Source organism: Protopterus annectens, chromosome 14.part0, assembly GCF_019279795.1.
Source record: "Protopterus annectens isolate FY-2018-M chromosome 14.part0, PAN1.0, whole genome shotgun sequence".
NCBI lineage: Eukaryota > Metazoa > Chordata > Ceratodontiformes > Protopteridae > Protopterus > Protopterus annectens.
Genome location: NC_056748.1, coordinates 523,246,830 through 523,260,307, shown reverse-complemented (window position 1 = coordinate 523,260,307; position 13,478 = coordinate 523,246,830). Strand labels below are relative to the sequence as shown.

The window sequence follows — 13,478 nt, the reverse complement described above, 5'->3', positions numbered from 1 at the left end:
GTTAATCGCAGTGAAACACATGAACAGTGCCCAAAGTTAATCTGCTGTGAAACACCTGAGCAGTGTCCCGAGTAAATCTGCAGTGAAACACCTGAGCAGTGCTCTGAGTAAATCTACAGTGAAACACATGGGCAGTGCCCTGAGTAAATCTGCAGTGAAACACCTGAGCAGTGCCTCCAGTTAATCTGCAGTGAAACACCTGAGCAGTGCCCTGAGTTAATCTGCAGTAAATCACCTGAGCAGTGACCTGAGTTAATCTGCTGTGAAACACCTGAGCAGTGCCCTGAGTTAATCTGCTGTGAAGCACCTGAGCAGTGCCCTGAGTTAATCTGCTGTGAAACACCTGAGCAGTGCCCTGAGTTAATCTGCTGTGAAACACCTGAGCAGTGCCCTGAGTTAATCTGCTGTGAAGCACCTGAGCAGTGCCCTAAGTTAATCTGCTGTGAAACACCTGAGTACAGCTGCAAGTTAATCTGCATTGAAACACCTGAATGTGGCCATGAGTTATGCTGAGCTGACATGCTTTAGCTTGCGTTAAATTAAGTTTCACTGAAACATCTGAAGACATCTGTGAATTAAAGTTCTTTGAATGACTGTTCATAGCCACAAGTTATGTAGTTGTGAAACGTGTAAGCATGACTATAAGCTAGGTTGTAATGAGTTGCCTAAGCACAGCTCTAAATCCCCTGAACATATCCCTGAGTTAACCCAGTCTGTAGCATTCGAATATAGCCAGTACACGTCTCACATTTAAGCAGCAAAGAAGTGTCCGAGCATGACTCTGAATCAGCTGTACATCTCACTTCTTAGCCCCCTTCATTTCGTTCACATCTTCAGCCTTTACTGCTACCTAAAATAACCAGTGCCAGACTGCTTACTTGCTTACTGTCCCTCCTATATTGTGTTTGGGCTAAATCTTTATGCTCTACAAGCCATTGTCATCCAAACTGATGTACCCTACTCATATCATTGAATTGTATCTCCCATGGTCATTTGATGCTCACAGCTACCCAAATGCTTATTCTATACTCGTCTTCAGGAGTGACTCTTAAATGACCTGCACTGTGATCATTTGTCATTGTGGTTAACTCACCAAGTTCAGAACTTGGCTCAAGGACTGTGTATTCAGAGTATTTGTATTTATTTTGTATGATTTCAGCACTTTTACAATGAATTTTACCATAGTTTTTTACTAATGCCTTTTCCTCAGATTATTTTCCCCTAAGTAGCAGACATTCCTTCATTCTCTGTTCCTGTGTAACCCGTCTCCACTCTTGGGTTCATTACCATTTGATTGTATGTCTTTGAATGATTGCATTTTGCTGACTGGGCAGGTCCCAATGAGCCTTTAGCTGTTTTCTGCTGGTTAGATTCTTCTCTATTCAGCATACTAAGAGCCATTGGTAAAGAGCAGCGTATATTTTTTTATATATTTGTTAACTGGATAGGCCCACTGGACACAGGTGTCCCTTTTCAGGTGCAGACCAGGAGCACTGAAGTTAAATGACTTGCTCAGGCATACAGGAGATAATTGAAGGGGGAAGGAATCAAACCCCGTATATACTGAGCTACAGCAAGTAACTCATTAACAGCACACAGCCTTACTTGTCTGAACTAACTGCAAGGCTGATTGTAATACGTAATGTGAGGAGTTTGTTTATGTTATGTTTTCATCAGTTTTTCTTACATTTTTCCTTTTTTTTTCTAGTTTTCTTACATTTTAGTACAACCTTGTCTTTGCATTTTTGCGTAGCTATATGTTGCTGTGTTCTTTTCATATCAGTACTTTATTGTAAAATATGGAGCCTTGTTAAGAGTCAAACAGCTTAACAGGTTTGACAAAAAAGACAAGAGTTAGACTAAGTGGTAGTGAGATAAATGCTTATTGTACTTTTGTTAGTGACAGCATCAGATAAGTACTTTGGTAGGTAAAGTCTTAACTGTACTCATTTCATCTTTAACTACATCATGTTGCTTTTGTTTGTTTACATTTACAGGTTTGAGAAGTTGACCAGTGGGATGTATATGGGTGAACTTGTAAGGCTTATTCTGGTAAAGATGGCCAAAGAGGGTCTGCTTTTTGAAGGACGAATCACGCCAGAGCTTCTAACCAAAGGCAAACTTACTACTAAAGACGTTTCTGCAATGGAAAAGTAAGCATACGTCATTGTAACAATACATATTCAGATAAGGAATAATTCATTATTAACAGCCATGTGTAATTCACATGCATGAAGGGAAGTTTAGCAATATGGTGGTTTGTCTCAACAAGACATTGAATTCACACAGTGATGTTGTTTAGTCATTTTGTTGAGTTCAATTCTGTGTGACCTCAGGAACTTTATCACAACATTCTGTCAGCAGTTTCTTTAAATTCTTGAAGATTTTATATTCTTATTCATTCATATTCAGATGTACATGTGTAGTTAATTAAAACATCTGCAAGCTGTAGGTATGTGCCTGTGTTCCTGGATTGGGTCAGAAAACTAAAAGTGTGTGTTTAGCTACTAGAAATGTGATAAGAGATCAATGACTGATTGTGAGGTTTCTGATAGCATTTGCTGTAAATGTGGGACCACAAGGAATCGTTATCAGTTTGTCAGTAGTATGGAAGGTGATATCATTATAAAAACTAAACAAACAAAAAAAACTTACATTTTAACAGACCATGACAAGCTTCATGGTGGGGTTGGCTAAAAGCAGTGTCACTGAATTACAGTCTGTTTTGGAGAGCATACCTCTCAATTTATTTCCTCAATATTTCTGAAAAATAATGGAGGACAAAGGCTCAAATTTAGGAAAAAATGTTAAATAAGACTCTAATTCATCTAGAATGTTAATAGAACAACAGGTTTTGCATCAACATGGATTTTCTGAGCAATAAAAAGTGTGAAAGTACTGATGTGAAGTTGTCCTATCTTGTCTTCATTCTATACTGATGGGTTTGGAACCGGTTCTCGGTTCCGACTCGGCTCTTTACTAAAGCTCGAGGTCTCGAACCAGCTCATGGCTCATTCCGTATCCCATGATGCTCTAGTGCCTTCCCCAGATCTTGTTTGCCTCTGAAACAGATCGGGTCGTACAGCTAGCTGTGGCTAAGTGACTTTATATATTTTCTTGCTATTCTCCTTTGATAGCGTTAGAGATTTAACTGTACATATGTAAAGTTTTGCTCGCCCCTTTTGTAGAGAGCGTACTTTATCTTCTTTTTATAGATGTTCTTCGTGTTTCACTGTTGCAGTCATTACACTTGGGTTATCCTGCTGGCAGGCTACCCTCAGTCGGCCTGAATTCGAAACTCTAGGTCCGGCTTTGGTTGCTTTAGCTTCTTCCCTGACGTCAGTGCGCCAGGGGTATAAAAGATGCAGCCGACGCCATTTTCTTCAGTCTTTCTTGCCGCGCGGTGCCCGAAGCATAAGCAGTTCACAAGTGCCGGTCGGCCGACTCCTGAGATTTTCGTGTTCGAATTTCAGATCCGAAGTCTACATTAAAAGCTAAGTACCCTGTTGGGGAAACCTTTTTCTTGCTCCAGACCGATGTCAGAAAAAGTTAATAATTGTATTTCTTGTGGGAAGCAAATACCTCATAAGGACTTTCATTGTTACTGTATTTCTTGCCTAGGCCCTGACCACGACATTGCTAGTTGTCGGTTTTGTACTAGATTTAACCAACGCACTGTTAAGCATCGGTACGATTTTGCATTACACTATTTTGGCCGAATATTTAATTATACAATGTCGTCGGATAGCCATCCGACTACCGGAATTCACAAGAAATGCAAAGAAAAACAAAAGGACAGGCATCCAAGGTCCCAAACCGACGACAAGGCTACTTCTAAGCCAGTCGCCGGTTCTCAGTTAGGCGCCTTCGCAGCCCCTGACGCCTGCTACTTTAGACCCGCAGGCAGCTACCGACTCCCGCATGGAGTCGCCTAGGCCGCTGGAGGCTCAAGGTATTGGACCTTCGGAGACTATTCCCTCAGATGGGTCCGGAGCCACTGAGCAGGCATCGGCTTCTGAGGGTGTTTTCAGACCAACTCAATTATACATTAAAATGACTTCAGCTTCAAAGGCAAAGACTAAAGCACCCTTAAAGACAAAGAAACAAGTACAACAGCCTCATGGACAGGCCTCCATGCCCAAAAAACAGATGCTCAAAATGGCTGAAGACTTAATTATTTTGATCAGGGGTTCCCATCCCCCACCTGATAAAAGGCCTAGGCAAGAGACAGAATATGAATCTTCTGATCAGGTTTCCATTTCATCTGATTCCTCTTCTGATCAGGAATACTCTCTTCCTCCCTATGAGGATTCTGATGCTGAAGATTCTATCCCTTCAGCCTCTCCTCCTGAGGATTACTCTTTTGGGTAAACCTTGCATACCATGAGAGAGCATTTCCACTGGGAGAGCCAAGATTTTTCAGAATCTAAGAAAAGGCTCAGAGACTTCCTTCTACTACCACAACACGGGTCCCTAGCTATTCCACCTGTGTTAGACATTGTTGATGATGTATTTTCAGAGTCCAGTCTGACCCCTGACTCCTTACCTCCAGCTCCTGTTAAGCCGGACAGATACTACAAGGTTCCTGACTCTCATAAATTCCTTTTCAAAAACCCTGCTGCTGACCCAGAAACTATCTCTCAGGGTCCCAAAGGGGTCAAGGCTTCCGCTGCAAAAAACCCTACCCCCTCTGACAGGTATTCTAGGGCATTGGACAGATGGGGAAAAAAGATTTACACTTCCGCTACCTTGGCTATAAGGGCTTTAAATTGTCAGTTTCATATGCTCAAACATCAGCAATATATTATGTCACTGCTTAAACAGAAAATGTTGACAAATTCTGAATGTGCAGAAAATAAAGAAATGCAGGATTGATTGCATGCAGCTGAACAAGTTGGAAAGCATACTTTGCAATGTGGTTTGGATTCTTTGGAGGCCTCCTGCAGAGCCGCTGTTACGGGCTCTGCCATCTGGAGGCATGCTTGGTTAAAGGAACAAAGTCTGCCTGATCATGTCAAAGCAAAATTATTAGATGCCCCATTACAGCATGATACTTTGTTTGATGTTTAAGCAGAAGAGGTGTTAAAGAAAATGGAGGACAAAGCTAAATCTATGCAAATGGTTAAGGATTTCTTACAGGTTCAACCTCCAAGATTTAGCAGACAGTGGCCTACAAAGAATTGGTCCTTTCCAGTGTCAGACAGACCACAAAGGGGCAGATATAGATGCCCAAGAGGCAGATCCCAGCCCCAAGGTTCGTATAGGTCTAAACAATGGGGTGCTTCTACCTCCAAAAGTGGAGAAGACAAATCACAGCCATACAGGAAACAGTCCCAATGATTTCCCCCTGCCTGCACCAAGCACTTATCTTCTGGCAGCACCTTTAGGGGGAAAACTAGCACTTTTTTCTCAAAACTGGCACATAATAACCAAGGACAAATGGGTCCTAGACATAGTGTCACAGGGCTACAAGTTTCACTTCCATACCCTGCCAAGGACAAACGGTTAGCCAGACCTGCCAAAACATCAATGGGCAGAGGCAGAAAAGCAAGTCTCATCCCTCATGGACATGAGGGCCATTCAACAAGTACCAGAGCAAGAGCAGGGACAAGGATTTTATTCAAGACTGTTCTTGGTGCCAAGAAAGGACAAGACCTGGAGACCAATACTGGACCTATCTATTCTAAATACATTTCTGGATATACCAAAATTCAAAATGTTGACTCTACAGCAACTTCTGCCCATGCTGGGCAAGAAGGCTTCGCTTGTGACTTTAGACCTAAAAGAGGCATACCTGCATGTCCCAATCAGACAAACATGCAGAAGATACCTCAGATTCAAAGCTGGCTCAATGCATTACCAATTCTCTGCACTGCCCTTTGGCTTATCTACTGCGCCCAGGGTCATCACAAAGTGCCTGGCACCAGTAATTGCATTCTACAGACAAAGAGGAATACAAATATATCCTTACTTGGATGACTGCCTCATTCAAGCAGGGAACAAGGACATTCTACTACAGCATCTGGCGTTCGTAAAGAGATTTCTAACAGGCCTAGGGTACACAGTCAATGAAAAGAAGTCAAAACTAGTACCCTCTCAAGAGATAATATTCCTGGGTGCAAGCTTAAATACAACTACCCAGATGGCTTATCTCATGCCAGACAAACAAAGGCAACTGACTACCTATTTCAACCTGTTAGCAACAAAGGCCCAGTTATCTGCAAGAAAAATTCTGCAGGCTTTGGGCTTCATGGCATCCTGCATTCTACTAATTCCATATGCGACACTACATATGAGGAAACTTCAATGGTACCTAAAAAGTGTTTGGACTCAACATTGCCACAGCCTGGAAACAATAATTACCCTCATTCCCTGCCTGCAACAGGAGTTTCGTTGGTGGGCGAAGGCTTGTCACCAGAACAAGGGACAGCCATTCACTTTACCCCCAGCCAGGCAGACATTAACAATGGATGCATCAGATTATGCCTGGGGGGCCCACATGACAGGAAGATGTATTCAGGGCACATGACCCGCAAACCAAATGCATCTACATATCAGTCAAAAAGAGATCCTAGCTGTTCAGAATGCCCTGATAGCCTTCAAGGACCTACTTCATCCGGGACAACTACTGATAAAGACAGACAACACCACGGTCATGTGGTATATAAACAAGTAGGGAGGCACTCATTCTTACCCCCTTTGCAGACTAGCCATGACTTTGTGGGACACAGCATTGACTTACCAAGTACATCTGCAGGCACAATTCCTGCCAGGAAAGATAAATACTATGGCAGATGAACTAGGCAGAAACCTCATGGATCCCCATGAATGGAAATTGGATCCACAAGTCTTCAGCATGATAACAAGGAAATGGGGATGCCCAGATATAGACCTATTTGCCTCTCCTCACAACTACCAACTAAAAAGATTCTGCACAAGGACTTAGCACAGACAAGCCTGGAAAGTGGACGCCCTATCTTTCAGCTGGACAAGCTTAGCAGTATATGCCTTTCTTCCACTGCCTCTCCTCCCCAAGGTACTCCTAAAGGTCAGACAAGAGAAGCCAAAGATGATACTGATTGCCCCAGACTGGCCCCGCCAGCACTGGTATCCAACCCTAAAGAACTTGTCTCAATGCCCGGCTTGGACCTTGCCTCAAATACCTCATCTACTATCCCAACAAAACAATCAGATCCTGCACAGCCAACTAAAGACCTTAAATCTGGCAGCATGGCAGATAATGTAGTGATACAAAACACACCTCTCACTAAAGCTGTAATGGATGTCATTTTGGAGGCCAGAAGGCCTAGTACCAGAAAATCTTACGCTGGAAAATGGAAGAGATTCTGTGCTTGGAACCAGGCACAAGGATTTGACACAGCTGTACCAAATATTCCTCAGATTTTGCAATACTTAACTGAGATGCTGGACAAAGGCCTATCCTTTTCATCAATTAAAATACATGCCTCTGCCATTTCGGCTCATTACAATATAGAGCCACCAATCTTTTCTCATCCCTTGTTAAGGCAGTACCTCAGAGGAGCCAAAAACTTAAGGCCTCCAAGGAGATCACTAATACCAGCATGGGACCTCAATTATGTTTTGGAAAAACTCACCCTGCCTCTTTTTGAGCCAGCCGCTACAGCTGATATAAAGTTTTTATCTTGGAAAACAGCTCTGCTCCTAGCAATAACCTCTGCAAGACGAGTCTCAGAGCTACAGGCACTCATGGCTGTGGAACCTTTTATCATTTTTTATCCAGACAGGGTTTCTCTGAGGACAAACCCGACATTTATGCCTAAGGTAGGGTCCAGTGTGGCCCTTAACCAAACTATTCATCTGCCTACTTTTTATCCAAACCCACAGAATAAGGGGGAGAGAATTCTGCATTCTTTGGACATACACAGACAGCTATGCTTCTACTTGGACAGAACCAAAGCTTTCAGAAAGACAGAGCAACTACTCGTGGCATATGCTGCAGGATCACAAGAAAAGGCTATCTCAAAGCAGACTATTTCAAAGTGGATAGGCCACTGCATTCGTTTCTGTTATTCACAACATGGCAAGCCAGTGCCTAAGGGCATTAGGCCACATTCAACCAGAGCAGCAGCCACTTCAGCAGCCTTCCTCAGGGGAGTACTAACCAAAGACATTCTAGAGGCTGCTGCCTGGAGTTCACTGCACACCTTTACAAAGCACTATCATTTACCACTCCACTCTAAATCCAGGGCATGCTTTGCCACTGCAGTTCTGCAGGGCCTCATAGCCGCTCTTAATGCTATTTAGCACCAGCCTCCCAACCATAGCTTTGGGATTCAACCCAAGTGCAATGACCGCAACAGTGAAACACGAAGAACATAGTACAGTTTTGTACACTTACCATAAATGTAGATGTTCGAGTGTATTCACTGTTGCAGTCCAGGTTACCCACCCACCATCCCCCATCTCTTTGCTGCAACTTATCTGCACTTCTCTAATCTATACAACCTATGTGGTGTATTTGCTTGTAGATGAAGGTATTTAATGTTTTGGTGCATGCATGTTTTATTGTTTTTTTTTTTTTTTTTTAGCCTACCCTTTTGGGGACACCTGACATCTGGGGCAAGAAAAACTGAAGAAAATGGCGTTGGCTGCATCTTTTATACCCCTGGCGCACTGATGTCAGGGAAGAGGTGACAGCAACTGACGCCGGATCTAAACTTTGTACTTCATGCCGACTGGGGGTAGCATGCCAGCAGGATAACCCAAGTGTAATGACTGCAACAGTGAATACACTCGAACATCTACATTTATGGTAAGTGTACACAACTGTACTTTAGTGTGCCTTGTGTGTTCTTCTTGGACCGTTGTTGGTTAGGCCTGTAAATCCCCTATCCCGTTTGCAGTGTGATATTTAGTGTGTTGTTTGCAGTTGTTATAGTATTCCTAGGATGTTTTATAGTTGTGTGCTTTCCTATTAGTAAGATAATTTTTACATATATGTATATATATATTTATGTATATATATATATATATATATATATATATATATATATATATATATGTGTGTGTGTATATATATATATATATATATATATATATATATATATATATATATGTGTCTGTCTCTGTGTGTATCTATATATATATACATATATATATATGTATATATGTATATATATATATATATATATATATATATATATATATATATATATATGTAGTTTCTGTGTGCTTATCGTTTGAAGTTTTTTCCTGTTGTTCAACAGGGCTTTCATATTTAGTGTTAACGTAACTTTTGGGCTAGCATTAGTAGTTGTTAGAAGTGTGTGTTCGTGCCTTTTATTTCTTGAATTACTCTGATAGCTCATTTAAATTAGCGAACTTTAGAGCCTGTTTGACTTAGAGGGCTAGTTTCCTATGAGTGCTTGAGTACCTAGAATGTCCAAGCAGCAAAAGTAAGTAAAACCTTCGGGTTTTAAGACGTGCCCTAAATGCTCACAAAAAATGTCCGTTACAGATGGACATACGGAGTGTGTCTACTGTCTGGGGGCAGTTCATCTGCAGCACACCTGCTCCATATGCCACTTCCTTTTCAAAAGCCCTGGAAAAGGATCAAAGTACTTCAAAGAAATCGTCTCCTACTCATGAAAAGACTTCAAAGAGATTATCTCCTCCCTCTTCAGGAAGGTCGGAACCATCCACTAAATTGCCCAGGATGTCTCTGACAGTGACAAAAAAATCTGATTCTGATAGACCTTTTGCTTCGGTTCCATCTGTGTCGGATATGATAGCAGTGCACGTTTGGAGCTGCTCCCCTGCTTTGCAGCCAGTATCTCCGACTCTCAGGTCACCTCTGTTGCAATCTATAGCGTCCGCTCCATCCTCTCGATCCTCCAAAAGCCTGTCTGATTACAATGTGGATCGTGTGGTGCAGAGACTGCTGAGGACACCGGTGCTAGCTAAACTTTTATCAGAGCTGACCCAGAAAGGCTCGGAACCAACTGGACCTGTTCCCCTATCTTCGATTCCTCTTCTGACCCCAGCTGTGGTTTCGGAGCCAGAATGCATGAAACTCTTATTGGTGGAGCCGTTGGAACCAAGGCCTTCTTCAGGCTCATTGGTTCCAACTGCTCTGACTACCTTGGTGCCGTCTGAGGTGTCTAGGAACCGACATTCACCAGCCGGGTCCGCGGAGGACAGTCGGACCAAAACTTTTTCCGTTCTGAACTTGCCTCTTGGGGCTTCGGCTCAGGTGAGTTCGGCTCGTACCTCAGCTTCAGAGCTACCCCCTGTGGATTTCTCTGAACTGGCATGGGGGGTTGGCATAATGGGTAATGTGTTTACCTTGCAGACACAAAGTTCAGGGTTTGATTCTCACATGTGGTAATTGGCTAGGCTTAAAATGGCCCACAAAAGGCAGTTAGTCTAATACTAATCTATGAACCTATGAATCTGTGAGTCTCTTCGGACCATGGGAGGGGGGCGTTCGTGGCTATGAGGAGAGCTCTTTCCCCACGGACATTCTCACTGTCTGATCAAGCATCCCATCCCCCAAAGCACCGGTATCCATCTCTGCACAGATGATTCCACAGAAGCATGGAGACCCAAAGCCTCAGGATGCCCCATTGCGCGAACCCCTGTCTTCCAAAACCTCTCCGGAATGTCTTTGCAAAGAGGTCCCTCGGAAGAGGTTATGTCAATCACATCTGATATGGACCTCGATGAGTCAGAAGCGTCCCCACGGTCACAGTCTGAGGATGTCTCCTCTGCAGACATCTTGGAAATCCTTAAACAGAGAGGCAGCTGGAAGCCCATTATCCCTTCTGATGAGGAGTCCATGTACCTGAAGGCTTTTGGGTCTCACCCTTTAGCCACCTGGGTGCCGCCACCTTTTGATGAGCTTATGGAGTTAGTTTGTCGAAAGGAGTGGGAGTCTCCGGGCACAGTGGAACCTGTCCCTAGGAGGCCTAATAAATTCATCACCTCTCCAGATGACAAAACCTTCTTAACAAAAGGAGTCCCTGTAGATGCTATGGTGGTGGCAGTAGCCACAAAAAAGGAATTATCAGATACTTTCACATCTGTCCATCCCCAGAACACAGAATCGAGTACGATGGACAGATACGGAAAGTGCGTGTTCTCTTCAGCGGCCTTTACTCTCAGATCCCTGAATTACCTTATACATTTCACAAGGTTACAGAGAGATCTCCTAAAAGAGCTTGGAGATACTTTCCAGGGTGCAGTAGCTGCGGGGTAGCAGATAAGGTATCTTCACAGCTTGCCACCCTTAATTCAGTAGTCAACTTGTCCATGAGGCTCATTTCTTATGCAGCGAATAGAGCGAGCAGATTAGCAGTTTCCCAGAATTGCCCTTAGGTGACATTCCTGGATGCGCTTGTGTAATTTTGCAGAATCTTTCAAGTCATCCTTTGTTAATACCCCATTTGATGGCTCATCTTTTTTTCAGGTCCAAAGTCAAGGAAAAAGTAACCAGGTGTGAACAAGAAGGAAAGACTCTCTTTGCCGTTTGAGTCCATTTTTCCACACCTAACAGACCCTTTCCCAAGGGTCAAAAGGGAGGAAAAATGTGGTTTTGAAAATCCCAGAGGGCCTTTCAAGACACCTTCCTCCAGGGACAGAGGAGGAGGTAATAATGGAAGATCCTGGTCAAGCGGCAGAGGGGGGTCTGCAAAACTAGGGTGACTGAGAATCTTTTTTGGTAAGCCCTTTCAGCACTCCTGAAAGAAGGCCCATCTGTCCCTCTTTGGAGCCATTCAGGGGTTGCTTATCTTTGTACACACAAGCCTAGCTGAAAATAACAAAAGACAAGTGGGTACAAAGCATCATATCCAGAGGTTACTCAGTACCCTTTTCCATGCCACCTCCACAAACAAACAGGATCCTGGATGTTCCACCCAGTCACAGGGAACAAGCAACCATAGAAATTCAAAAGTTGCTAAAAAAAAGAGTCATCCAGTCAGTCCCCGCAGACTAGATAAGATCCAGAACTTACTCAAGGTTTTTTTTAGTTCCAAAGAAAACGGGACTGGAGACCCATACTAGATCTCAGCAGACTAAACAAGTCAGTACAAAAGACAAAGTTCCAGATGGTCATGTTGCAGTCAATACTTCCCTTTCTAGGGAAAGACAATTGGATGGGCTGTATAGACCTCCAGGATACCACTGTGTACTATGCGTATGCGTACTACCACATAAAAATGGACAGGCCATCCAGGAGTCATCTGTGCTTTCAGCTGGGAGCCAGTCACTTTCAATTTTGAGCTCTGCCCTTTGGCCTCAATACAGCCCCAATAGTGTTCACCAAATGCATGGCTAACCAGAGGCATCTAGGATTCCGGGTGTTTCCATATCTGGACGACTAGCTCCTAACTGTCACCACCAAGCAGCTACTGATTCAGGCAAGAGACACTACCTTGAAACTCTGTGCTCAGCTAGGGATTTCAGTAAATTATGAAAAGTCTGCCTTATTGCTTTCTCAATATATCGTTTTTATAGGCGCAGAGTTCAATACCAAAACAATGATAGTCAGACTTCCACCAGACAGGGTGCAGGCACTTCGACTTCAAATCTGTGATCTTCTCTTCAAATCCAAGGTTCAAGTAAGGACAGTCCTAAAGGTGCTGGGGACTATGGCAGCAGCAATAAATGTAATCCCTCTGGCAAGACTATATATGAGAATCCTTCAATGGCTTCTATTCACCCAGTGGTCCATGCAAGAACTTCCTGTGTCTCACTGGGTAACGCTAACGGAATCCTGCAAGAAAGACCTTTGTTGGTGGCTTCACTCTGACCAAGTAACGGAAGGTCGATTTTTTTCTTCCCCACTACTCCGGTAGCCACAGTGACCACGGACACTTCCCAGATAGGGTGGGGAGGCATTATCAGGGAGGAACAGCCCAAGACACTTGGCAGGACCACGAGGCTCATTTGTACATCAATGTACTAGAGATGAGAGCGGTGCTGATGGCGTTACAAGCATTTCAAGCATTTCCGATAAGTACGATTGCAATACAAACAGACAACATGTCCGTCGTATGGTACATAAACAAACAAGGAGAAACCAGATCTTATCCCCTTTGCGGGAGGCCCTGAGAGTATGGCAGTGGTCGGTGTCCTCCCAACGCTTTCTGGTAACAATGCACATCCCAGGGAAATCCAACATGATAGAGGACAAGGCCAGCAGTGCAATTTTGATGCCACATGAGTTGTCCCTGAAGAAAGAAGCAGCGAAAATGATTTTTCGCAGATGGGGCCAGCATTGCTGCAATCTTTTTGCCACAACCATGAACATAAAATGCAGCAGCTTTTTTATCCTAATTCCCCCATTGGGGGAGTCCCCAAGGGATGCACTTGTACATGATTGGCCTCCGGAACTCCTGTATGGTCCTCCCTTTCCTCTAATACCCAAAGTTCTTCAGAAAGCCAGCACTTTGGGAAGGACCTTAGTTCTGATAGCCCCTTACTGGCCACGTGAA

The 13,478-nt window shown here is 43.6% G+C and overlaps 1 protein-coding gene across 1 annotated transcript in view; it reads left to right on the top strand.

The window, feature by feature from the left end:
• The window catches only part of HK1 (hexokinase 1), a 623,778-nt gene that overhangs the window by 390,567 nt on the left and 219,733 nt on the right, over nt 1–13,478 (top strand). The window contains exon 8 of the mRNA XM_044056279.1: nt 1,998–2,153. Coding sequence (XP_043912214.1) covers nt 1,998–2,153 — 156 coding nt within the window. The remainder of the gene's footprint in view (nt 1–1,997; nt 2,154–13,478) is intronic.